The sequence below is a fragment of the Erinaceus europaeus genome, chromosome 18 (assembly GCF_950295315.1).
Source record: "Erinaceus europaeus chromosome 18, mEriEur2.1, whole genome shotgun sequence".
NCBI classification, from domain to species: domain Eukaryota; kingdom Metazoa; phylum Chordata; class Mammalia; order Eulipotyphla; family Erinaceidae; genus Erinaceus; species Erinaceus europaeus.
The window spans coordinates 68,697,727-68,725,691 of NC_080179.1; the positions used below are offsets into that span (position 1 = coordinate 68,697,727).

General features: G+C 44.6%; 1 protein-coding gene across 1 annotated transcript in view; it reads left to right on the forward strand.

The window, feature by feature from the left end:
- The window catches only part of LYPD6 (LY6/PLAUR domain containing 6), a 130,325-nt gene extending 102,917 nt beyond the window's left edge, over nucleotides 1–27,408 (forward strand). The window contains exons 3-5 of the mRNA XM_007522237.3: nucleotides 1,332–1,430; nucleotides 22,716–22,846; nucleotides 26,884–27,408. Coding sequence (XP_007522299.1) covers nucleotides 1,332–1,430; nucleotides 22,716–22,846; nucleotides 26,884–27,051 — 398 coding nt within the window. The 3' untranslated portion in view covers nucleotides 27,052–27,408. The remainder of the gene's footprint in view (nucleotides 1–1,331; nucleotides 1,431–22,715; nucleotides 22,847–26,883) is intronic.
- The last annotated feature ends 557 nt before the right edge of the window (nucleotides 27,409–27,965 follow it).

Genomic DNA, 27,965 nt, shown 5'->3' on the forward strand with positions numbered 1-27,965 from the left:
AAGGAGGAGAAGGAGAAAGAGAAGGAGAAGGAGAAGAAGAGGAGGAGGAAGAGGGGGAGGAGTAGGAAGAAGAGGAAGAAGAAAGAAGGAGAAGAAGAAAGAAGAGGGAGAAGAAGAAGGAAAAGAATTTTTCACCCTAGAAATTATAGATTCATTATATTTATCATAAATGATATAAAGATTCATATCACAACTAGGGTGTTGACACTGAAACTGTCAACCCATCTGTCATATTCACACCTCCCCCTGCTTCACATGTGTTCGTGTGTGTGTGTGTGTGTGTGTGTGTGCGTGTGTGTGTACACTTACTCTAGAGATTCTCTCACATGGTGTAGGTTTGTGTATACACCCATCAAATCAAGACACTGAGCAGTTTCAATAGCATAAGATCCCTCCTGTTTGACCACCTTCCATGCTCCCCTAATCTCTCTAACCACTCCCCCCACCATTCCCATCTCTGACCTCCTGCAACCAAAATCTTTTCTCCATTGCTAATAAAATATATATATATATATATATATATATATACTGGCTTATGGTGGTGCAGGGACTTTGGAGCCTCAGGCACGAGAGCCTCTTTGCATAACCATTAATAACCATTAAGCTATCTGCCCCTGCCCTTCAATAAAAAATTTCACATAATGGAATCATTTAGGAAGTACCTAACCTTTCTGGGGCTGACTCTTTTCACTCAGTGTAATTCCCTGGAAAATCATCCGAATTGTTAAACATATAAGTAGTTCATCGTTACTGCTGACTGGTTCATCATAGTATGGAATGAAGTCTTGTTTTCTGCCACCAGGGTTATGGCTGGGGCCCAGTATGTGAATCTTTGAATTGATTTGATATGAGAGAGAAATTGAGAGGGGGTGGGGAGAGAAACGTCTGCATCACTGCTTCATCTAGTGAAGCTTTCCTTTTGCAGGGGAGACTGGGAACTTGAACCCAGGTCCTTGCACACAGTGACATGTGCACTCAACTGGGTGCACCACTGTCCAACACTGGAATGGAGCTTGTTTAACCAGTTTGTCTAATTGTCTTTTGGCCCTTACAAATAAGGATGCAGTGAACATTTGCATGCAGAATTTTGTGAGGATGTGCATGCTTTCAGTTCTCAGAAATAAAGACCCTAGAGTGAGAGAGTGAGACTGCTAAGTCTTGTATGAGTTGCGTGTTTTGTTTTGTGTTACAGAAACTGGAAGGCTGTTTTGAGGCTCCCTTTTGAAAAATGAAAATGTCCTAGCTTCACCAGGCAGGAGTGTGTGTTCAATCTAAAGAATTAAGTGTCTCTATCTATCGTCTTCTTCTTCTTTTTTTTTTTTTTTTTGCAGCCACACCATATCCTGGTGGATTTAAGTGTTTCACTTGTGAGAAGGCAGCAGACAATTATGAGTGCAACCGTTGGGCTCCAGACATCTACTGTCCTCGAGGTAAATGGGCAGGGGGCAGGTCGGGTCCCCCACAGCTGCTTGAGTGACTTTGGTGCAGCAGAGACAAGATTGCCTTCTCAACCACCACACAAATTCATTCATCATCAAAGATTCTCAGACACAAAGACTGGTCCATCGGGCTGGCCTTTATTTTATAAAGCGTCCTCACATTTCCCCCAGGAAGTCAGCTATACTTCCTGCCCACCCCACCCCACCCCCTCAGCCCCCCCAATCCAGCCAAATGTAGGACAAGAAAACAACAAGAGACTGCTTGCTAGCATTGGTCATGGCATAGTAACTTCCTTTATGTAAAGTATGAATCCGTGTTCATATAAGGATTTTACTTACTGGCTACATTGCCGGAGGCTTCTGTTCTAAGATTAGATGAAAGCTAGAATTCTGAACAGCATCACTGTACAAATGAAAACCCTGGTTATGCTATTAAGTTCTCTTTGAAGGATGTAGATGGATGCCCAATTGAAGCATGGAAGTTTGGCCCAAAGACCTATTTCAGAATGAAGAAGAAGTCTTCATATTCATATTTCTTATTTCTTATTTTATTTTATTTTTCCCTTTTGTTGCCCTTGTTGTTGTAGTTAATATTGCTGCTGTTATTGCTGTCATAGTTGTTGGATAGGACAGAGAGAAATGGAGAGAGGAGGGGACGACAGAGAGGAGGAGAGAAAGACAGACACCTGCTAACCTGCTTCACTGCCTGTGAAGCGACTCCCTCTGCAGGTGGGGAGCCAGGGGCTCGAACCGGGAACCTGATGCCAGTCCGTGCGCTTTGCGTCATGTGCACTTCACCTGCTGCGCTACCACCCGGCTCCCCCTTATATTTCTTTTTTTTTTTTAACCACTGTATGAATTACACATTCTGAGAGGGAATTGTCTGTACACACATTTTGCCTTTGGAGATGATCAGAGAATAAACAGTCTCATTGAAAATATTAATTCACTTAAGATTAGTTTACAAAATTTTAAGATTCCAGGGATATTGTTTCATATTCTTATTTTTATTCTAGTGAATGAAAATGGATGGATGCAAGGAATGGGAATGGTTTAGATTGCAAGGACCCAGGTTCAAGCCCTTGGTCCCCACCTGCAGGGGGAAAGCTTAATGAGTGATGGAGTGGAGCTGCAGTTAGGAGACTGGGGTGTGCTTCTGAAGTCAGTTCTGTGTGACCAACACATCGGTGCCCAGGCTGCTCAGAAGAAGCACCTGTTGATCTTTCTGTTCTGATCAAGATTTCATTTATTTGTTTTGTTTACGTCGGATAAAGCCAGAGAGGATCGAAGAGGGAAGGAGGGTTGGGCGGTAGCGCAGCAGGTTAAGCGCACGTGGCACAAAGTGCAAGGACCGGCGTAAGGATCCCGGTTTGCGCCCCCGGCTCCCCACCTGCAGAGGGAGTCGCTTCACAGGCGGTGAAGCAGGTCTGCAGGTGTCTGTCTTTCTCTCCCCCTCTCTGTCTTCCCCTCCTCTCTCCATTTCTCTCTGTCCTATCCAACAACGACGACATCAACAACAACAGCAATATTAACTACAACAACAAGGACAACAAAAGGGAAAATAAATAAGTATAAAAAAGGGAAGAAGGCGGGGGGGAGGACCTGCAAAAGGGGTTCAGGCGGTGGTGCACCGGGTTAAGCACACATAGTAAGAAGTAGAAGGATCCCCAGAAAGGATCCCAGTTCGAGCCCCCAGCTCCTCACCTGCAAGGGGGTTGCTTCACAAGCAGTGAATCAGGTCTGCAGGTGTCTGTTCTCTCTGTCTCACCCTGCTCCTCTCTCAATGTCTCTCGGTCCTATCAAAAAAAAAAATGGCTGCAGGAGCAGTGGATTTGTAGTGCCAGCATCAAGCCCCAGGGATAACCCTGGAGGGAAGGAAAGAGAGAGAGAGAGAGAGAGAGAGACCTGCAACACCTCTTCACCACTTGTGAAGATTCCTCCACCCACCCCACCACACACACACACACACACACACACACACACACACACACACACACACACTTGAAGGTAGGGACCAGGGGCTTGAACCCAGGCCCTTGCCCAGCATGATGTGTGTGCCCTGCCACTACTCAGTCCCTTGATCTTTCCAAAATAAAACCCCTGGAACCAGTGGTTTTCATGTTGAAGCAAGCTCATCACTCCCAGAAGCCCTTACTAAAGTGGGTGTCTCCCTGCTTCCTCCCCTCAGCCTGAATCTCAGGTTCCATGGGTCTGCCCTAGGACCTGAGAATCTCCATCTCTTTTTAAAGCTTTTAAAAGAATTTGTAATATTTTACTTGCTTGTTTATTTTTTGCATAAAGACAAGAGATTTATTGAGCAGGAGTGGGTGTGGAGAGAGCCAACCACAGCACTATTTCACTGCTTAAGAAACTTCCTTCCTGTAGGTGGGGACTGGGATCTTGAACCTGGATCCTTGAACATTGTAACATGTGTCCTTCTAAAGGGTATACCACTGCCAAGCCCTAAGCATCTGCATTGCTGAAGAGCCTTCCAGTGAGGTAGACTGAGCATTGCCGGTATAGCCTGAGGGTACTTCTTCCCGAGCTAGTGCTCTCTGGGTTGGAGAGAACTCAACTGGAGCCGATCTAGGCTGCTGCGTGGGAGAGGGATCAGGAACTCGTGCCGCACTAACTTCGCAGGAGATACACTCTGGAACTCTCGGAGCCGGAAAGCAATTTCCAAGTGTCTTTAATCAGAAGAGCAGCTGTTTTTATACTCTCCAAGTAGGGTGGAAACAGGATGTGATATAGAGAGGGTGGAGAGAAAAATGACTGGTGACAATCAGAGTGTGACAAGAAGAGGATCAGGGTGTGACAAGGAGAGGGGGTGGAGCAAAAACATATCATGAAACAGTGGGGATTGAACCAATGCCCTGGAGGGAGTGTGGTGCTTTATGTAAATGTAAAAGTGATTTATGTAAACAGACCAAAGCTTTGAATGGGATTAAATCTATCCCTATATAGGCATATGGTTAAGCAGAAGCCAGGGGGAGCTGGCATACTATCCAACAGAGTATCTCTGAGCTTAGGGCCCGGCATCTGTGTGTTTAAATATCCAAGATGATTTCAGTCAGCAGTCAGGGTTATAAGCCTTGGAAGCTCCCATCCCCAGGAACAGAAAGTGAATCGTTCTTCTTGTTTACTTAAGTAATGTGGTTCCAAAAGAGCACAGGGAAAAGGAAAAAAAAAAAAAAGCCACAGAGACTTGAAGGACTGGCTCAGCTGTAAGCTCGATCACCAGCCATCTGGGTAACCACAGGCAAGCCTGTCCTCATCCTCATTGCTCTCCCCAGTCCTGGGCTTGATTCTGAATAAACCAGTGTTTTCTGATATTACCTCTGCACGGGCTGCCAGAGGACCTGGTTACACCGCACCTTTTCTAACTTGGCAGCATGTCGAAATCACAGATGGAACCTCGAAACATCGATGTCTGACTCCCTTCCCAGGGATGTATATTAAATTGTGTAGAGTGCCACTGAGCCTCTGGATGATTTAAATATGCAGCAGAATGTTTAAAAACAAAAGCTGTGAACTGTTGACTCTGAACAAAAACCAGAATCACTTGCTTATGTGTGCTCACTAACCTTTGGGCTACTTCCTGCTGGGGCATAACAGGTAGATTAGGTTTTGCTGTTGCCACTGGGCCGAGAGACTTAAACAAGAAGTGTGAGACCAAGGCTGTCAGTATGGTCAGGGCAGAGGTGGTGCAGAGAAAGAGGGAGCGTGGACTGCTGCTCTCTTGGGCTGTGAGCTAAATTTCCAGGGGTTCCGTCAATCCTAAGGTGCATTAGTATAGCCTTGTCACAGAAGAAACAGATTCACCTTGAATTCCTCTCAGGAAGAGAGGAACTTGCTTCCAGGTTCTTTTCTTTACTTTTTTTTTTTAGATTTTTAAAAATTATTTATTTATTCCCTTTTGTTGCCCTTGTTGTGTTATTGTTGTCGTTATTGTAGGATAGGACAGAGAGAAATGGAGAGAGGAGGGGAAGACAGAGAGGGGGAGAGAAAGACAGACACCTGCAAACCTGCTTCACCTATAGTGAAATGGCTGCCCTGCAGGTGGGGAGCCGGGGGCTCGAACCGGGATCCTTACACAGGTCCTTGTGCTTTGCGCCACGTGCACTTAACCCGCTGTGCTACAGCCCGACTCCCCCAGGTGCTTTTCTTTTGAAGTCAGAATCTGTCCTCTCCATGTACAAATACTGGGCTGAGAAATAGCATCATGGTTATGCAAACGACCCTCATGTCTGAGGCTTCAATGTCCCAGATTCAATCCTCAGCACCACCAGAAACCAGAGCTGAGCAGTATTCTAGTAAAATAAAATAAAATAAAACATCCAAGTTCGAGCCTGGCCTCCAAAACACACTGGAGGAAGTCTCAGGGCTGTGTTCTCCCCCCACCCATTAAAAAAAAAACAAAAAACAAAAAAACACCACAACGACCCTGGGTCCATACTCCCAGAGGGATAGAGAATGGGAAAGCTATCAGGGGAGGGGATGGGATATGGAGATCGGGTGGTGGAAATTGTGTGGAATTGTACCCCTCCTATCCTACGGTTTTGTTAATGTCTGCTTTCTTAAAAAAATAAAAATAAAAAAAAAAAACTTAAAACATGGAAGCCCCAACATCAACAGAAGAAATAAAAATAAAGTATGGTGTGTCCAACTTCTGGAAACTGCTGCCGGACCCTCGAGTAGTGTATTTTACATTTACTTGAAGGACATCAAGGTCAGAAGGGACAACTCAGAAGCTACTAAGGAAAAATCTCCCTGGCTTTGCATGGCTTCCCAGTCTTTGTATTTTGTGACATTCTCAGCTACGTTTTAACTATCAGAGTTGGATGAGATTAATTAGACGTTCTGTGTGAGTATTTCATCAAGTATCTGTGGGATAAATCCACATCCCAAATTGCCTAGAGGGTAGCCAAAATTTCAGCAAAAGCTAGCTCAGTCGTTGAACCATATGAGTGCATAAATGCTCCATCTGTCTTAGAAATTGGGGGTCATTGTGCTTAGACATGCACTGGACTTATTAAAATCACTTTTTTTTTTTTTGGTCAAATAAGCCTGGAGAAAGTTTTGCCCTAACTAGAACTCACCACTGCTTGCTAATTCGAGGTTTCTATTACATGTCCTTTCAGTGTGTGTGTGTAATGTAAGTACTTCCTCCTCTGCCACAATACCTCTGGCACTTACAAATTCATAGCACCGTACCTCCCCTAGAAATGAGGGTTCGAAATGCACTGAAAGCTAGTTTTTCTTTATTATTATTATTATTTATTCCCTTTTTGTTGCCCTTGTTTTTTATTTTTGTAGTTATTATTGTTGTTGTTATTGATGTCATTGTTGTTGGATGAAACAGAGAGAAATGGAGATAGTAGGGGAAGACAGAGAGGGGAGAGAGAAAGACAGACACCTGCAGACCTGCTTCACTACTTGTGAAGTGACTCCCCTGCAGGTGGGGAGCCAGGGGCTTAAACGGGGATCTGGTCCTTGCGTTTTGCGCCACGTGCGCTTAACCTGCTGCACTACCGCCAACTCCCCAAAAGCTAACTTTCCATTGCTGCTTCAGTGCCTCTTTCATTTAGTCTTTGCTCCCTGAGCATTGTCATTGCAGTAACCTCAACCTCCTCAACTACTCAGTGTTGGTGTGCTTCTAAATTCTGCTTCTAAGACCCCTTCTGTTGCATTGCTTGACGTTGTGGTCTATTTATATAATCATTGTTTTCATTGGTTTAATCCCCACTGGTTTGAGTGCTGTTTTCTTTCTCCCCACCCCCTATCCTACGTACTTCCTCTTCCTGACACTTCCGCCTCAGGAGATATAAAAGACAGGGCTTTCTAATGAAGAGATGAGATTAGATTGTTGAGCTGCACCCCACTCATCAATAAAGATTGAACTGCGTTCCCAGCTCAGCCATGAGTCCCTGGTCGTCTGTCTCCCACCTGTGAAGCTAGCCTGGCAACTGGCACCCCAAACTGGGACTGGCATATGGCGCCCAACCAACGTGGGACCTAACCCATCCCCCAGATAAGTAAACTTGGCTACCCATCCGCCATGGGTTGCCTTTCTACTTATGAAGAGGTTTCCCAAAGCCTCTACTCTTTCGTCATGAGACAATTTCTCTGTCTCTGGAACATTTTGCTCTGGGCCACACTTTGGTTCCCTGACCGGGAACTTTGGTTCCTTATGACCGTGATCGTAGAGCTTGGGAGATGCACTGAGATTTCTCCTTGGACTTTCTGGACTCCCTCTCCCATGTTTCCGAGGAGAAGGACTACATTTTGCTCTGAGACACACTTTGGTTTCTTATGACTGTGATCGTATAGCTTGGGAGATGCGCAGAGATTTCTCCTTGGACCTTCTGGACTTCTTCTCGCATGTTTCCCGCGGAGAAGGACTACTCTAACTTGAAGAGCATTCTCCAGTACCCTGGCAGTCCCCAAGAATGGAGGCACATGGTTAGTTCTACCCTCCTGATTCGACTCTTTCTTCAATGGGAAGACGTTTTTAAAAATGGGTGCCTGCAGCAATCCAGCAGGAACCATCAGAAGCACCCTAAATGGAATTTCGAGGAGCTTTTTGGACTAGGACACCCTCCGGGGTCTCATGATGCTACATGGTGAGATCTGGATAATCTGGTTCAAGGTGAAAGAAACAAAAACTACCTACCGCTTTTCTCTCAAGTCCCCCCTCGTTGTTCTCTCTGAATATCTTAAGTTTGCTGTCTGCTTTCAGTTGTGTTTCGTAAGAGAGTGATTTGAATGACTGAATTTTTGTATGACATTGACTTAAAAAAAATGCTGGACACAGCCATGATTTCTAGAGACATCCAGAAACAATCCAAAAAACTGTTTTTTCCTCTCTTTTTTTTTTTTACATCTTTGTATAAATCTGAAATGTTTAATCCTGAAAACTGTATGAGTTATGGGTGGGGTAGATAGTGCAATGATTATGCTAATGATTCTCATGCTTGAGACTTCTAACCATTGTTCTTCTGTTTACCTTTCCACATTTTATTGAGTTTAAACTATTTAAACATCCTTAAAATCATACTAGAAAGGACTTCCAATTATAATGGAGTTATCAGTTATAGTAAACTTCTAATCTGCTACAAGTTTTGTTTGACAAGTAAATGAATTACAGCTGTCAAGTCTTCACATGAAAACGCTTCCGCTCAAATGAAATCCCCGGAAATCCATTTGGACCCCTGTTCTCTGACATCGCCCACAAAATGGCATGACTACAACACACCTCTCAAAACCAATGATATGACCTCGCACGACCTGAAGAAACTGATTCACAGACTCCAAAGCTCACTATCTACAGAAAAGTGGAATTACAGTGGTTGACCTTCCTCATCGAGGCAGACATGCAGCCTTTCATCCCCTGGCATTTCATCCCTGGTCATCTGCTTTGGACTGACACTTCTATCAGACTTACTGGTACTCCTCTTGGACACTTTACACAACTTTACAGCAGTTTCCCTTTATGCTGCTGGGTTTCTCAAAGACTGACTGCAGCAGTCCATGGACTTTGCAGCCAGCAGCCTTGGGACTCTATAGGCAACGTCCCCTCGCCTGCAGGCCCTGTCCCCAGAGGTAGGACCCCCCCCCCTCCTTACTAGGTCCTGCCCACAGAGGCAGGAAATGCCCTGTGAGGCATAAAACGCCCCCAGAGGCAAGAGATCCCCACAGAGGCAGGAAATGCTCTTTCGCCTGCTAGGAACTGCCCTTTGAGGCAGGAAACGCCCCTTCAGGCCTCCCTTTGGCATCACACTGGTTCTTGCTGCTCTCTTACTTGTTTCTCCATGTCTTGTGCCAGTTGTTTTGAAAATGCCTGTACGATTGAGGTTTCTGTTCACCCCACACTCCTGATACTATAGCCACTAGTTAAAAAGAGGGGGAAATGTTGGTATGCTTCTAAGACCCCTTCTGTTGCATTGCTTGACGTTGTGGTCTATTTACAGAATCATTGTTTTCATTGGTTGAATCCCCACTGGTTCCTGCTCTATTTTCCTTCTCCCCACCCCCCTATCCTACGTACTTCCTCTTCCTGACACTTCCGCCTCAGGAGATATAAAAGACAGAGCTTTCTAATGAAGAGAGATTTAGATGAGATTAGATGGTTGAACTGCATCCCTGCTCGTCAATAAAGACTGAACTGCATTCCCAGCTCAGCCATGAGTCCCTGGTCATCTCTCACCCGCCCGCAAAGCTAGACCAGCATATGGTACCCGGAACAGGGACTGGCAATTCAGTATACATCGGTGCAATTTTTCTTGGCTTTGCAAGCCAGAGTGGAAAAGGACCTTGACATCATATTGTGTAAGGGAGTAATTGAAGGAACTTATGTAGGGAAACAAGCATTGAATGTCACATGCTCAGATCCGTGTGGTTTTACCTGACTTCTCTCTCTGTGCCACAGGATTAAAAGACTCCTTGACAGGGGCTGTTTAAGGGTTCTTACTATGAGTCCATGGGATTAAGTGTCAAGTCAAACATTACAGTTTTTTGGTTGTTTTTTTTTTAAAGGCTTGATCCATTGAGGCTAACAAGGATTTTATGTTCCCTTTTAATTACAAGGTGCAGGTGCCTCCCTCTGAGGTGAAGTCTTTATACACAATTATGCTTATATAAAAACCACACCAGAAGCAATCTTGAGGTGGGGGGGGGCAACATATTCATTCATTTGGTTTATTTCTCTGCTCCTCTGTATTTTCCTGAAAAGTGGAGAAAAAGCTGGGCCTGGCCCTAGATCTTTATTTTTTTCTTAAAGATTTTATTCATTCATGAGAAATGAGAGGGGAGAGAGAGAGAGAGAGAGAACCAGACATCACTCTGGTACACATGCTTTGGGAACTGAACTCGGAACCTTGTGCTTGAAAGTCCAAAGCCTTATCCATTGCGCCACCTCTCAGACCAGTAGATGTTTCTTTCTATCCCTATTATCTGGTATAAGTAGGGAGTAGAAATGGGATCCGGGATCCCCACTCAGCAGAGAACAAGTCCATGCCTACTGATTTCTGGGAAAGATTTCTTTATTGTCAGCTCTTTCTAGGCAAAGCTCAGGCTTCTTATTCAATCTGGAGGTGGATATTTTTCCTCTTCTAGTCAGTCTTAGACCTGGGAGGTAGCCCTTCAGCTTTATAACCATTACAGGGGTTTCCATTCTAACTCTAAACCCCAAGAGGATCCCCCAGGCCTCAAATATTGTTGATGTTATCACGGGGGCTTTACTGCTCCAGTCCTTATTTTCTGGTAGAAAGAGGCAGAGAGAGAACATTGTGCCACAGCTCCCTGCAATACATTGGGAGCCAGACTCCAGCCTGCCTCACAGAGAGGAACCAGTACATGACCCAGTGTTACATTCAGGGATTTCCGTTACTCTCTTGAGAATTCATCTACCTGTTTATAAAAAGTACTGGTTGGGGGGCCAGCTGAATGGTGGTGTATCTATCCGGTTAAGAGCACAAGTTACCATGTGCAAGGACCTGGGTTCAAGCCCCTGCTCCCCACCAGCTGAGGGGGGGGGGGTGCTTCAAGACTGGTAAAGCAGGTTTGCAGGTGTCTCTCTTTCTCTCTCCCTCTCCATATTCCCCCTCAGCTCTCAATTTATATCTGTCCTATCTAATACAAAAGTAAAATAGAAAGAAGAGAGAGAGAGAGAAGTAGTCACCAGGAATGGATTCATCATGCAGACACCTAGCTCCAGAAATAACCCTGGTGGCAAAAATAATAATAATAATAATAATTAAATAAATTAAAGGTATTGGATGTATATTACCTAGAACCTCTGGTTGCTATGTAATGTTAGAGTTTTTGGATGACCTGGCTTGTCTGATTACTCAATAGAAGTCTTAGATGTCTTCCTTTTTTTTTTTTAATAGTAAATTTTTATTGAAGTTTAACCTATGCACCACACTAAGGAAGTCCTCAGATCCTTGAATTTTCACAAAGTGAACATGCAGTGGTGCCTGTCCTTTCTGTGAAATGCTAGAACCCTGGAAGGCCAGTAGGCTTCCTACTCATGCTACCCCGCCTCTCACAGGGAGCACAGTCGTAAAGTAGTCGGGGAGTTCTGTCCTTCGGCAGTCTTGCTGTCAGTGTATTTCACAGACGCTGCACGTTGTACAAGTGGAAGGTAGGTGGCAACTCTGCTCCAGCAAATCCATTGGCACCACTTTTTCTAACAGGTGAGATGATGTTTAACACTTTGCAGCAATAAAGTACTTTTTTAAAAAAAAATTATCTATTTTCCCTTTTGTTGCCCTTGTTGTAGTTATTATTGTTGTTGTTGATGTCATCATTGTTGGATAGGACAGAGAAATGGAGAGAGGAGGGGAAGACAGAGAGGGGGGAGAAAGACAGACACCTGTAGACCTGCTTCACTGCCTGTGAAGTGACTCCCTTGCAGGTAGGGAGCCAGGGACTCAAACCGGGATCCTTATTTCGGTCCTTGTGCTTTGCGCCATGTGTGCTTAACCCGCTGCACCACCGCCCTACTCCCAGTACTTTTTTTTAACTAAGGTGTGTACTTTAGACATCATGCCATTACATACTTAACAGGAAATAGTGTAGTGTGGACCTAACTTTCATGTGCTGTGGGAAACCCACACATATGTATACATATATTTATATGTGTGTGATATATTATGTGAATAGCTTTATTTCTCCCTTTGTTTCATTGCAGTGGCAAGGAATCCAGCCTAGCATGTATCTACAAGTAGAATCATCCAGGGTACAATCATTTATTTCCCAAGTTCTTTTTTTTTTCCATCAGGGCTTTGCTGGGGCTTCACACCTGCTCAGTTCCACCACTCCTAACAGATAAGAATCTGTTTCTTCCTCTTCTTTTTACTAAATAAAGGTGTTGCACATATAATAACAACAACAACAACAAAAGGTGATAGGGAGCAAGAAAGGACACCACAGCACTGCTCATAAAAGTTCCTGTTTGCATGGTGGTTCCATGTAGTGGCCAGGAGTCCAGAGCCTGGGTTGTCACACAGCATAAAGTGGGTGCTTTACCCAGTGAGCTATCTGCCAGTCCCCTGCCCTCATTCTGTAAGTGAAATTCTATAAGTGTTTTGTGGGTGACAGTCATTCTTACTCATAAATGCCTAGTAGCTCAAGTATCTGAACTGCTGAACTGCTTCCTTTGAGAGACAGTTGGTTTGCTCCCAGGTTTTGAATGCTGCGAGCATCCTTGGCTGTGGTTGGGTAAGCATGTGTGTGCATTGATGCTGGTGCTGCCCCAACAGCGGGGCTGTGGGCCATGTAGCCTGTAGGTCTTGACATTTCAGAGTCTGCCTTGCAGTATTCTTTTAAAATTTTTTTATTATCTTAATTTTTTTTAAATATTTATTTTATTTATTTATTCCCTTTTGTTGCCCTTGTTTTTTTTGTTATTGTTGTAGTTATTATTGTTGTTGTCGTCATTGTTGGATAGGACAGAGAGAATGGAGAGAGGAGGGGAAGACAGAGAGGAGGAGAGAAAGACAGACACCTGCAGACCTGCTTCACCGCCTGTGAAGCGACTCCCCTGCAGGTGGGGAGCTGGGGGCTCGAACCGGGATCCTTATGCCGGTCCTTATGCTTTGCGCCACCTGCGCTTAACCCGCTGCGCTACAGCCCGACTCCCTATCTTAATTTTTTAATTGGATAGATACAGCCAGAAATTTAAAGGGAAGGGGGTGACAGGGAGAGAGAGAGAGACCGAGACCTGCAGCACTACTTCACCACTCATAAAGCTTTCCCTCTGCAGGTGAGGACCGGGGGCTCGAACCTGGGTCCTTGCACACTGTAACATGTGCGTTCAACCAGGTGTGCCACCACCCAGCCCCCCTGCCTCACAGTTTTCGAAGCTGACTGTCCCAATCCCCTCTCTCCCCAGAATGCCTGGGAGTGTCAACTGCTGTCCGCCTTTGCCAATGCTTAGTACTGACAGAAACAAGAGAAGCTAGAATTGAGTGTGAGTGTGTGTGTGTGTGGGGGGGGGGGAGGATGGGAGTGTGTCGCTATCTGCTAAAGCTGGGAGTGAAGAGCTGCCAACCTGGAACTCTGACCCAGGACTCTCAGAGCACTAGTTGATGCACTGAGTGAGTGTCCTGTTTGTTGTTCAGATCCTGTCTGCCTTCGTAGTTTGCACCTGTGCTTTGCATACTCTTGGTTGCTGCTGTCGTTTCATCTGGCCATTTGAATTCTACCCTGCTGTATCTGGAGACGAAGGCCCAAGCTAGCCTATCTCAGCTGTTGCTGTACTTCTGAGATGCATGCTTCCATTAGAATTTTCAAGCAGTTCTTTAACCAAAAGTTTAAAAAAAAAAAAGATTTCATTTATTTATTCATGAGAAAGATAGGAGAGAGATAAAGAATCAGACATCATTCTGGTACATCTACTGCTGGGGATTGAACTCAGGACCTCGTGCTTGAGAGTTCGATGCTTTATCCACTGCACCACCTCTCAATTTCTCTCTGTCTCTACTCAATAATAAGTAAAATAAATTTAAAAAAAAAGAAAGTAGGAAGACTGGAGATCAAAATAAAACAAGAAAAGAAAATGAGGCGCTTCTGTGTTGAGGGGAAGGGTAAATGTCCTTGAACTGACCTGATGAGTAATGGAGAGATAGCAGACAACCAACCAGAGAACACCCAGGCTGCGCAGAAAAGTCTGAAGCAATTCTAAAGACCCCGGTAGAAAATGAAGGCTATGCATCTCAGGAGGACCCTTCCTGAGACGGCCACACAGGAAGAGAAACAGGAAGGTTATGGAATTGTGAGGTGTTGCTGGAGGCTGTGGGAAATTAGACTGGAGAGCTCTGGAGAGAGTAGCAGCCCGAAGAGGATGGATGAAGAAGACAGTTGAGAGAGAGGACCTTCAAGAACAGAAAGTGGGACTAGGCTGTGCAAAAGAAGAGAAAATGGGACAGTGGTTGTTGCAAAAAATTTTCATGACCTGAGGTTCTCAAGTCCCAAGTTCAAGCCCCAGCATCACCATAAGCCAAAGCTGAAGAAAGGAACAGGAGGAGGAGAAGGAAAGTGAGAAAAATAGAAATTCAGGTTGGAAGAAAAGAGACCAGAATTACATGAGAAAATACAAAAATATTGGATTTTCCAAAACTCTGAAGTCCAGGGCGGGGGTCCTCATAGAGCAAAGAGTATACCTAGTAGGGACCTGGCCTGCAGAGGAATCCTATGGACGGAGACCTGAGAGAAAGAAGGTCATGGAACTGGACATTTAGCCGCCATTTTAAAGCAGAACCTGGATGGCAGGTTGTGAAGGGCTGAAACCCGTGAGGAACCCAGCAGGACATGTGCCAGCAGGTGCCGCTTCCCATTTATGCTTAGATGCAATGAGTAGTGTTACTGTTATTTTCCTTTTTTTTTTCAATATTTATTTCCTTTTGTCGCCCTTGTTTTCTTTTTTATTGTTGTAGTTATTATTGTAGTTATGATTGTTGTCATTGTTGTTGAATAGGACAGAGAAAAATGGAGAGAGGAGGGGAAGACAGAGGGGGAGAGAAAGACAGACACCTGCAGACCTGTCGCTTCACCGCCTGTGAAGCGACTTCCCTGCAGCTGGGGAGCCGGGGCTCGAACCGGGATCCTTACGCCGGACCTTGTGCTTTGTACCACATGCGCTCAACCCGCTGCGCTACCACCCAACTCCCGTTACTTTCCTTTTATTGCTTCTCAGGCATCTGGTGACTTGCTCTCGGGCATCGCTTTCACCATTGTGCGTGCTTGTTATGCACACTTTGTATAAATACAACTTCTGTCACTGACGACCAGATAGTGCTGGAAATTTACATTTTGGGTTTGAATCGACTCTTAGAATATTAATCTTCGGTTATGGAGCTGCGTGTGCCGGTGCTGCTGTGTGTACGTGGCACCTGCCTGAATGTTATGAAACTTATACTTTATATTTTCCAGCGATTGATTGAACTCTGTCATTCATCCTGATACTCCCTGAATGCCTCTTGAGTTCCACCTTGAAAGACGTTTGTCAGCTGTGGGGCAGTAGCACAGTGGGTTAAATGCACATAGCGCAAAGCGTAAGGACTGGTATAAGGATCCTGGTTCGAGACCCCAGCTCCCTACTTGGGAGGGGCATCGCTTCACCAGTGGTGAAGCAGGTATGCAGGTGTCTGTCTTTCCCCACCTCTGTCTTCCCCTCCTCTCTCCATTTCTCTCAGTCCTATCCAACAATAATGACATCAATAATAACCACAACAATGATAAAACAACAAGGGCAACAAAAGGGAAAAAATTAGCCTCCAGGAGCAGTGGATTCATGGTGCAGGCACCAACCCCAGCAATAACCCTGGAGGCAAAAAAAAAAAAAAAAAAAGCCTTTTTTCTTGGGGGCTGGGCAGTAGCTCAGCGTACATGGCTCAAGCTCGAAGCACAAGGACCACATAAGGATCCTGGTTCCAGCCCCCACCCCCACCCAGGCACCCCACCTGCAGGGGGGTTGGACAGGCACTGAGCCCCAGGGAAAACCCTGGAGGAAAAAAAAAGACTTGTCTCACTCAAGGCCTCTAGAAGTACTGTGCAGTTGTAAAATATGAGATTTTTAAGAGACTGTGTGACTAACCTGGTAGAAATTCAAATCTCTCTGTTGTCTTTGAGATAAAAGCCTTTGAAGTCCTTTTAGTGTGGAGTTTATCAGCAGGCCTGAGTCTCACATAACCTCATTACTAACGCAGAGATCATTCAGAATGCATGGTGAGCCGGTGCTCTGTGGCTGGGCCACTGTTTCCTATCAGTGCCGTAGTTGTGTGATAGGCTCCATGTGGTCCTCCTGGCTGTGCCTGGGTAATTCTGCCTGCTTCCCCATTTCTCTAAAGATCACAGTACAAATTTTGAGATTTGCGTAACTGCAGTTCACATTTGCACATCACCATGTCATAGCTCAGCCAAGGATTTTTGTTAAGATTAGTGAAATGGCTACTTTTGCAGCTGGAAGTCATGGGGTGTTCTAATCTGTCTTTATTTTATTTTATTTTTTGATGGATTAAACTTTTTGAAGTGTATCAAAATATTTTTATCCAGTCTCAGCATTAATCATCATCATCATCCCCCCCCCCCAGAATGGCAAAAATAAGTATCTCAGCTACTGGGCTTTTTTTTGCCTATTTTACTGAAAAAGAAAAGGGTTGAGGTCCAAAAGGTGGCACAGTGGGTAAAACATTGGACTTGAAAACATGAGGTCCCAAGTTCAATCCCTGGCATCACATGTACCAGAAAAATGCCTGATGTTTGCTCTCTCTCTCTCTCTCTCTCTCTCTCTCTCCCTCCTCACTCTTTTTTCATTAATTAAATAAATAAAGAAAAGAGTTTATCAGTGATTATCTCTTTTTTCATTCAGTGGAATAAACCTTGAATTAATAAATTCAAAAAACTTCTCATAGACATCAGAGTGTGAACAAAAAGGAAAGATATCAGGTTCAACAAATATTCTTCTAAGGCTTACTTAAAAGAGATAATTCACTACTCGGGGGACAAGACTAGTTTCCCAAACTGAAAACCATGTAATGATTTACTTGTTCCTTAAACACAGGATCTTATCTGCTCAGATTTACCTTTGGAGCAGTGAAGCCACTGGCAACCCCTCTGGGTCCTCTGCCTGAAAAGGAGACAGGAGATAAGAACATTCCACACAGACCTTTGGAGATAGGGAACAGTGTTAATAAAAAAATAAAAAAAAAAGAACATTCCAGATTTTATTACTTTCTTGAACATCTGAAGTTTGGATAAGGGTGGGAATGGAGTCTCTGTTAGTCTCTGTTACAACCGCAAATGTCAGTGAAGAAGTATCCAGTCCTGCTGCAAAGGTGTGGTTAATCCTTCAGGTCGCTGATTCCTGCCTCTTCTTTGCCATGGAAAGAATTATGTCAATTTCAGAATACTTCAGTGTTTCAACAGATAACCCTGCTCAGTGCAAATTTTCAACCTTTTCCATGAGCTGCTAGGATGACCTTACTCCACCCACACCCCAAGAGCTCTCTAGGGGTTGTGAGGGTGATTTTTCTTTTTTTTTAATTTTTTAATGTATTTAAAAAAGGAGACATTAACAAAACCATAGGATAAGAGGGGTACAACTCCACACAATTCCCACCACCAGAACTCCATATCCCATACCCTCCCCTAATAGCTTTCCTATTCTTTAACCCTCTGGGAGTATGGACCCAGGGTCATTGTGGGATGCAGAAGGTGGAAGGTTCTGGCTTCTGTAATTGCTTCCCTGTTGAACATGGGCATTGACAGGTCGACCCATACTCCCAGCCTGCCTCTCTCTTTCCCTAGTGGGACAGAGATCTGGGGAAACAGGGCTCCAGGACACATTGGTGGAGTTGTCTGTCCAGGGAAGTCTGGTTGGCATCATGCTAGCATCTGGAACCTGGTGGCTGAAAAGAGAGTTAACATACAAAGCCGAATAAATTTTTGAGCAATCATGGACCTAAAGGCTGGAATAGTGCAGATGAAGTGTTGGGGGGGGGGGGTACTCATTGCAGACTATTGTGTACTTTTGCTTTTAGGTATATATTTTGCCCTAGTTTATGGATACGTGTGAACATAGGCTCTATTTCATGGGACCTGGTCTATATCTAGGTTTTGGAACTTTGTTAGGAAGTGAATCACCTGGAATGGAATTAGAGAATACTATGAAAGAAAAGGTCTCACCCAAGTAATGAAGCTGAAGGGTTGTCATTCCACACCTGAAGTCTCTGGACACAGTCTGAAGTGAAGCATGCTGAGGTGGCACTCATTGTGTTGATTAGGTTGCGATCGGCAGATGCAATATTATTTGGTATGAATTGAGAGAAGGATGCAGGAAAGTGAGCCTCACCCTAAGGTTCTAGGACTGGGGAAAATATACGCTCTATAGTGGAAATGTGAGGTTCCTGCTGTCTTAGGGTTCATGAAGACAATAGATAGTTACTGTTATAATCACATTATTTGGGTTAACTTTGAAAAATCCCGTTGTTAGGATTTGCTGTATAAGAGGGTGATTTTTCTAAAAGGGTGTCCCCTTCCTCCCTCACTTCTCATGTATGCCCATCCCAAAGCTTGCAGTTGATCGAAGAAAATGACCTTCCCCCAAAAGAGACAGATCAATCTGTTCTTGGGGTCAAGGGTATATGAGTAGCTGCTCTCCCCTGCTAGAACCTCTAAATAAGCTTTCAATATCCAAAGAGCTCTCTAGAACCCTGACCAATGGAGCTGCCTTTTTTTAAATTGGTGATTTAATAATGATTGACAAGATTGAGGGATATTCCCACCACCAGAGTTATATATCCCACCCCTTCCCTTGGAGGCTTCCCTATTTTTTATCCCTTGGGGAACATGGACCAAAATTGTCTATGGGGTGCAGAAGATGGAAGGTCTGGCTTCTGTAATTGCTTTGTCGCTGGTCATGGGCATTGACAAGTCAATCCATACCCACAGCCTGTTTCTGTCATTCCCTAGGTGGGGTAGGACTCTGGGGAGGTGGGGTCCCAGGACACATTGGTGAGGTCCTCTGCTCAGGGAAGTCAGGCTGGCGTCATGGTAGCATCTGCAACCATGGTGGCTGAAAAGCATTAAGATATAAAGCAGAACAAATTGTTTAATAATCAGAAACCTAAAGGTAAGAATATAGCAGATGAGATTTTGGGGTATTCATGTTGAAAGAAGATAGGAAGTCGATTTTAAGTATATTCCAGGAGGCCCGTGACTTACTAATTTTTGCCTGAGCCCAACAGCTAACATCCAGGTAGGCCAAAAAGTATTGTCTGGGAAGATTATGTCAGATTTGGGAATAGGACTAGAGAGCTGGATCATGGCAGAGAGTAGCTCCCAAATATGGGGAAAGTATATAAATGCCATTAACTGTAAATCCCATCCATCTGACCTAGGCCTCATGTCTATTCATAGTCAGCACAGGAGCCTGTGTAGTGTCTACATCTGCATCCCTGTCAGTCTGAGCTTGCATTCCATGGACACAGGTAGGAACAGCCTAGGCTGCTGTCATTTCAGGACCAGTCTACCTTGAGTAGCAGACTATGTTGACCCAGCCTCCCTTCGTAGAGTGGGGCAGTTTCTACCACTGTCATTCTACATTGAAGGCAAGGTCCACAAGAGGGTTTATGATGTTGTTCCTGATGGAAATGTCCAGTGATGGTGGAGAGAGGGATATGTTAAGAGGTCTAGGCCCATCGTATCTAAGTGGGAAGTCCTTATGTTATTATTAGAAATGCTTAACAGTTTAAGTCTAGTGTTTTTTTTTTACGATTTATTTATGAGAGACAGAAAGAAGAGAGAAAGAATCAGGACATCAACCTTGCTTGCACATGTGATACCAGGGATAGAACTTGGGCATTAATACTTGAGGGTCCATCGTCTAATCCACTGCACTGAACTGCTTTTTTTCTGACCCCCAGATGACAACCTTCTTAATCAGGATGTGGTTTGGGGAGGGTTTTGACACAGCCTCAGATCAGGGAGACTGATTAATTGTTTTACCAAGCCACTGCTTTTAGCAAGACTCAGAGGAGGCCACACAGTTTCCTGTCAGTTGTCGGTGCCATGCACCTTAGGAAGGCATTAAAACTCCTGGATTTTAGGGCTGGGGAGATAGCATAATGGTCATTCAAAAAGATTTTCATGCCTGAGGCTCCAGAGTCCCCAGGTTTAATCCTCAGCACCACCAGAAGGCCAGAGATTAGCAGTGTTGTGGCAAAAAACAAAAAAAGAAAGAAAAGGAAAGGAAAGAGAAAAGAAAAGAGAAAACACCTGGGGGGGGGGGGGTTGGGCGGTAGCGTAGCCGGTTAAGCGCACATGGCGCAAAGCGCAAGGACCGGTGTAAGGATCCCCGTTCAAGCCCCCAGCTCTGCACCTGCAGGGGGTTGCTTCACAAGTGGTGACGCAGGTCCGCAGGCGTCTTCCCCCCCTTCCTCGATTTCTCTGTCATATCCAACAACAGTGATAGCAATAACAACAATAATAATAACAACCACAACAATGATAAACAAGGGCAACAAGGGGGGGGGGGAATGGCCTCCAGGAGGAGTGAATTTGAACTGCAAGCCCCAGCAATAACCCTGGAGGCAAAAAAAAAACAAAAATCCTATTTTAGCATTTTGGGAGGTGGTAGTGTATAGAGTGTTTGACTTAGCAGATCCTGAGTTTGGTCCCTTGAAGCATATGCTTACATGGTATTCTGGTTCTCTGACTTTTCTCTCCTTCTTGTTAATAAATGAGTAAATCATATAAGCATTTAAAAAAAATTTTATATCTCCCCATATTTTCAGTATGAGCTCATTCTCAGGGTCTAACGTAGTTTGACTTTGTTCCTTGGAGGTTAATACTTTGGTTAAAAGCTGCCAAAGTTATGACAAAATCTGGTAGGGGGATTTTTATTGCCTAGTAGGTCACACAAGGTCATAATTTCATATCAGCCACTAAATGTCCAGAATGTAAAATATGCAAACTTAGTCCAAGATAGTAGATGAAAAACAGCTCTGTGACATTTCCTGAGAAACATTCATTTTCTTTTTGTTTTATTTTTTAAAGATTTATTTATTCATTCCCTCTTGTTGCCCTTGTTGTTTTATTGTTGTAGTTATTATTGTTGTTGTTATTGATGTTGTCGTTGTTGGATAGGACAGAGAGAAATGGAGAGAGGAGGGGAAGACAGAGAGGGGAAGAGAAAGATAGACACCTGCAGACCTGCTTCACTGCCTGTGAAATGACTCCCCGGCAGGTAGGGAGCCAGGGGCTCGAACCAGGATCCTTATGTCACCTGAGCTTAACCCGCTATGCTACCGCCCGACTCCTGAGAAATACTCATTTTCTTTCTCAGTTTGAAAGCAGAGCTGGAGCATTCTCCTAAACCCTAGGCTTAGAAAGTAAACGTTACTGGGACATCTTGAAGAATTACATTGACAAAGCCAATTTTCTTTAGTCTTTAAATTACATGTAAAAAAATTCTTCCTGTAGTTTTCAGACTCCAAAGACTTAAAAGAACCTTTAGAAGATGGCATCATGGTCTTTATTTGCCATCCAAAGGAGACTCTGAAACCATGCTCGGGAGAAATGATGCCACTCAGTTCTGAAAAATCTTCTTTGTTGAGTTCCCTTTCTTTTGTGATGTATTCTAAGATCTGATTATGCTTATTAGAAAAAAGATGTTTCTTTTGAATAATATTGTTTTTCCACATATAGTGAATCTATTTTTAATTGTTCTCCCCTTAACTAAAAATACTGTTTTCCCTTTTAAAATTTTTAATAATAATTTTGATTATCTTTATTTATTTGATAGACAAAGCCAGAAATCAAGCGGAAGGGGTGATAAAGAGGGAGAGAGACATCTGAAAACCTGCTTCACCATTTGCAAAGCTTTCCCCATTTTGGGGGCTGGAGGCTTGAACCTGGGTCCTTGTGCATTGTAACATGTGTGCCACCACCTGGCCCCCAAAATGCTGTTTTCCAAACATACACACATACACACACACCAGCCTCTGCTTTGGTCTTTTATTCTCCTTGAAGATTTTGTTGTTGTTGTTATCTGGCTACCTTTATTTTTAACTCTGTTTTTTTTTTTTTTAACCTCTTCAGCCATTCATCATTGCAGTCCTTATCTTCCTGAAAATTGCTGTGGCTCTCACATCTTAACTTATTTCTACAGACCTCCTCTCCCCTAAGAATAAAACTCAGTGCAATGGCCAAGTGTGTGGGCAGGCAAAGAGGGATGCTGGTGGCAGTGTGTCTCAGTTTGGAAGACTACTGTATACAGGGCAGAGAAAACATGGCTTCTTTATTTTTATTTCTTGGTTTTATCCTTAGTTTCACCGGTGTGGATTGACTTTCTTAGAGACAGAGAGACAAAAGCCTAGAGAGAGAGGGGAAGACACTACAATACCAAAACTTCCCTTCAAAGGCACGAGGGCCAGGCAAGGTAAAGCAGTACACTCGTCATGTGAGTACTTGTCCACTCAGCATACTTCTTTCTGCAGTAGACCATCCTCCCCCCATGGCAGATAATTTCCAAGAAACAACATCTGCAGCACTGGTTCAGTGTTCCTGAATCTTCCCCTCTGCAGGTGGGGATAGTGGTGGGCAGAAGGGTTTGAACCTAGACCCCTGAGCATTGCTAACATGTCCATTCAACTGGGTGTGCCAACGTCCCCCTTCTTGGGACTTCGGTGTTCACCTTGCTATTGTTTCTCTTTCAGGCAGATTGGGCTAACGTTTGGGATCTCAATTAAAACATGTTTCCTCTGTTGACAGAGACCAGGTACTGCTACACTCAGCACACAATGGAAGTCACAGGAAACAGCATCTCTGTCACCAAACGCTGCGTCTCACTGGAAGAGTGCCTGTCCACTGGCTGCAGAGACTCTGAGCATGAAGGCCACAAGGTCTGGGCAACACGGGCCTGTGTAGCAGAGTCAGCATTCTTCCATCCCTGATTCCTCTCACTGCTCACCTGCCGGTTCTTGTGTCCTCATGTAGATGGACTTCTGACTCTCTTGCTCTTGTTATACAAAGATGCTTCCTTTCTTGTTTGCTCTGAATAATAAAAATTTATACCAGAGCATAGGACAACCAGTATAAATGACATAAACCTAACAAGGAAGTATTAAAAATCATATGGGGTCAGGTGGTGGTACACCTGGTTAAGTACACACGTTACCTACTATGATCCAGGACCTTGGTTCAAGTTGCCGGCCCCCACCTGCAGGGGAAAAGCTTCAAGACTGGTGAAGCAGTGTGTCTCTTTCTACCCCTATCTCTGTCTCCTCTGTCCCCTTGACTTCTCTCTGTCTCTGACAAGTAAATAAATAAATACGGGGGGGGGAGTAAATTGTTTCTTCAGTCAGGAGAAAACTATAAAGCTACCAGAAGGAAGAGGAATACAGGACCAGTTATGTCCTAGTGGCAAAGCATTGCTAAGCTTGTACCAGTGAACCATTCCTGTGAAGATGGCTGATGGAGTGGACCCTTGCTACTTTCCTATGAATAGGGCTTATTGTTTTATTGCACTTTTATCTTTTTAAGATTTTTTTTTTGCTATTAGCGTTTTATTTTTGATTTACAAAGTTGCAAGATAACAGGGATTATACTTTCACACTGTTCCCACCACCAGAGTTCTGTGTCCCCATTCCCTCCACTGGGAACTGCAATAGTTCTCCCAAGGTCGCAGAGATGGGTTAACTATTATTTCTATAACTATCTGTCCATATATATTTGCCCATTTTTTCCCCCTATGGTCCTGCCTTCTCTTCCTTTCGAAATCACATCTACACCTATTCCTACTTCAGAAATGTCCTTCTTCTCCTCCTTCTCCTTCTCCTTCTCCTTCTCCTTCCCCCTCTCCTCCCCCTCCCCCTTCCCCTCCTCCTCCCCCTCCTCTTCCTCCTTCCCCTCCTCCTCCTCCTCCTCCCCCTCCTCCTTCTTCTTCTTCTTCTTCTTCACCTCTTCTCATTCCAGGTCCTGATGGAGTTGGAGTTCAGAGCCCTCTGATCATCTCCCCCTAACATTTCTTCGCCTCTGAGAGTATGGACCAAAATTCTTTATGGGGTGCAGAATGTAGGAGTTCTGGCTTCTGTAATTGACTCTCCACTGGACATGTACATTGGCAGGTCAATCCATAACCCCCAACGTGATTTTATTTTTAACATTTTTTATTGGGGCCTAGTGATGTTCGCCTGGTTGAGTACGCACATTCTCAGGCCTGGGGGCCCAAGTTCTCATTTTCCACTTGTGTGGGGGAAGCTTCACAAGCAGTGGAGCAGTGCTGCATGTGTCTCTCTCTTTCTCTTTCTCTCTCTTTCTCTCTATCTCTGTCTCTCTACTGAACAAAATGAAATAAAGTAGCTGCTGGAAGTAGTGAAGTTGTGCAGCCACTGAGCCTCAGTAATAATAACTGTGGGGAAAAATTTAATTATTAGTGAGAGTGAACCTGACCTTCATTCGGGCAGATGTGATGCTGGTAATTGAACGCAGGATGCCATGCTTTCAAGTCTATTGCTTTAGTCACTGAACCACTTCGGAGGCTTCAGCTCCTGTCTTTATTTGGATGACAGTTTGGCAAAGGAATATGTTGGCTCTTGAATTGTTTTAATGTCTGACAGTTAAGCCATCTTTTCCCTCTGGGTTAGCTTCCCTTATGCTCCATCTGTGCCTGAATAGAAGTATTCAGTGTTAAGGGTTGGCCATACAAGAGACTTTCATGCCTGTGTCTCTGAGGTCCCAGGTTCAATCCCCAGTCCCACCACAAATAAATCAGAGCTAAGTAGTGCTCTGGTCTGTCTGTCTAGCTATCTATCTCTGTATTTCCCATTAAAATAAAAATAAATAAATAAATAAATAAATAAATAGGTTTTTAAAAGAAGAAGTACTCCAACAAGGGTAACAAAAGGGGGGAAATGGCCTCCAGGAGCAGTGGATTCATGGTGCAGGCACCGAGCCCCAGCAATAACCCTGGAGGCAATAATAATAATAAGTATTCAGTGTAAAGGGAACTTTGAGGGAGCCTGGAATGAAAATATGAAGAACTAAAGCAATAAGCCAGTAAAATAGCTCAGCTGGGTAGTGTGCTGCTCTGCCCTGTGCATTACCCAGGCTGGAGCCAAGCCCCCTCACCACCACCACATTGATGGAAGCTTTGGTCTATTTAAAATCAGAGCAAGGCAGCCTGACTTGTTGGATGGGGCGTGCCCCTGACTCCTCTGCTGATCACTTAGAGCTGCTGTTCTAGTGATCTTGTGTGTCAGGTCTCCATCTTTATATAGTTCAGGAGGAGGGTGTGTGTGTGTGTGTGTGTGTGTGTGTGTGTGTGCGCGCGTGCGCTTGTGTGTGTGTGCGTGTGTGTGTGTGTGTGTGTGTGTGTGCATGTGTGTGTGGAGGGGGCTGGGGGTGTCTCTCGCTATAAAAATCCTGTGATTTCACTGTTCTGGGCAAATTTTTTTTCAGAGAGCACAGCAAGAAAGCTTTCTTCAATTGATGGAAGTCAGATATTATGCAAGGCAAAGCAGGCAAACTATCCAAGCTCCTTTGTTGGTCTGATATCTCTCCTCTCCTCCCCTCTCTTCTCCTCTTCTCCCCTCCCCTCTCTCTCCTCTCCTCTCCTTTTCTCCCCTCCCCTCCCTCTCCTCTCCTCTTCTCCCCTCTCTTCTCCTCTTCTCCCCTCCCCTCCCCTCCCGTCCCCTCTCTCTCCTCTCCTCTCCTCTTCTCCCCCCCTACTTTCTCATCACCAGGGTTACTGCAGGGGCTCAATGCCTGCAAAATTAACTCATTCCTGGTAGTCTTCCCCCCCCCCCTTTTCCTGATATAATCGGAGGAGTCCAGCTCCACTACTCATAAAGTTTCTCCCCTGCAGGTGGAAACTGGGAACTTGAACATAGAACATCAATCCTAGCAACAAGTGTGCTCTGCTGGTTAAGCCACCACCTGACATTTAATTTAATTAATTAATTAATTTATTTATTTATTTATTTATTTTTGCCTCCAGGGTTATTGCTGGGACTTAGTGCCTGCACCACAAATCCACTGCTTCTGGAGGCTATTTTTCCCATTTTGTTGCCCTTTGTTGTTATTGCTATTGTTGTCATTGCTATTGTTGTCATTGCTGTTGTTGTTGTTGGATAGAACAGGGAGAAATGGAGAGAGGAAGGGAAGACAGAGAGGGGGAGAGAAAGACAGACACCTGCAGACCTGCTTCACCGCCTGTGAAGCAACTCCCCTGCAAGTGGGGAGCTGGGGGCTCGAACGGGATCCTTATGCCGGTCCTTGAGCTTTACTTCATGTCATATGTGCGCTTAATTGCTGCGCTACCACCCGACCCCCTATTTTATTTTTATTTTATTTTATTTTATGCCCAATGGGTGAATGGGTAGGTGGAGCAAAATACTGGTGCATAGACTTCAGTTTTCTCTTCAGTGCTCACATGTGGTTCTAGGACTCAAACCCAGGGCTTCACACATGCCAGACTGGTTGGTCTGCTACTATCCACCCTCCCCCCATTTCTTTTTTCTTAAATATATAACAAGTGAGCATTTCCCCTGGTAATAGTTCCCTCAAGTCAGAAAGAGCATCTCTGAGCAAGTAAATAAGTGAATGACAAAGACAGAATTTACAGCAGGGCGAACAACCTCAGCTCCATTTCCCAGGCTGAGTCAGTGAGGCCTAGGAAGGTAGTGAGTCTGGGTGACCACCACAGGAACGGATGTCAGATAAAACCCATGTCCCCCAGTCTTGTCCGGTGGAAGAAGAAATTATTTTGACCACATCACTTCCAGATGAAGCTTCGTCCCACCTCTTACATATGTCCAAGAAGTGATTTTCACTCATGTCCTACGCGAGGGAGACAGCGAGGGAAAAGCTTAGATGCCTTTCAAGACCTGTCAGCTTCTCACTCTCTTTTTATTATTATTTTTCTTTTCCTTTCTTGCAGGTCTGCACTTCCTGTTGTGAAGGAAATATCTGTAACTTACCACTCCCTCGAAATGAAACCGAAGCCACGTTTGCCACGACATCACCCATAAACCAGACAAACGGACACTCGCACTGTGTATCAGTGATCGTGTCCTGCTTGTGGGTGTGGCTGGGACTCACCTTGTAGCAGCTGGGAAGTGCCATGGTCCATAGCTGCACATGAGCCATTGACCCGATCACTCATGGGAAAACACCACTCACCAAGGTCATCACAGCCCAGCCGAGCCTCCCCGTTCCCCCCTCACCATAAGGAGCAAGTGCTGCTCCACGTAGGCATTTCAAGACCTCATCAAAGCCAGCCTGCCCTCTCCCCACCCCCGAAATAGACCACAAATGGCTTTCCTTCTAGGAAGTTGTTTTGCATCTAAAAATCTAGACTCTTAATTTGGAATCAGTACATGAAGCCGTAGTCACCTTGGACCCCTCAGAGATGCCCTTTGGTGCCTTCTCTGGACAGGCACAGGAGTTTTAGGAAATGGGTAAAGGAATACTGATTTCAGTACTATCCCAAATCTGTTTATAGATTTAGAGTTACAAAACGCTGGTTCTGCTCTGTACAGGCTGAGTGTCTGGAAAAGTTGTAGGCGATTTGTCTACTGTTCCCAACAGTCTTCTCCCAACCATAGGAATCATCCCCTCTGCTCTGCAAGAGAGACCGAAAGAAAAGGCGTTCATTAATATGTTATCTTGAAATAGATGTGGCTAGGGAATCGGGTGGTAGCGCAGCAGGTTAAGCGCATGTGGCGCAAAACGCAAGGACCGGCGGAAGGATCCCAGCTTCCCACCTGCGGGGAAGTCACTTCACAAGCAGTAAAGCGGGTCTGCGGATGTCTGTCTTTCTCTCCATTTCTCTCTGTCCTATCCAAAAACAACGACATCAATAACAACAATAATAATTACAACAAGGGCACCAAAAGGGGATAAATAAATATTTTTTTTAAATCTTAAAAAAAAAAAAAAAAGAAATAGATGTGGTTAGGGAAGGATGTCTAATGAAGCTGAATCCATAAAGTGGTTGTTTATGTCCTGCTGTAATCGGTG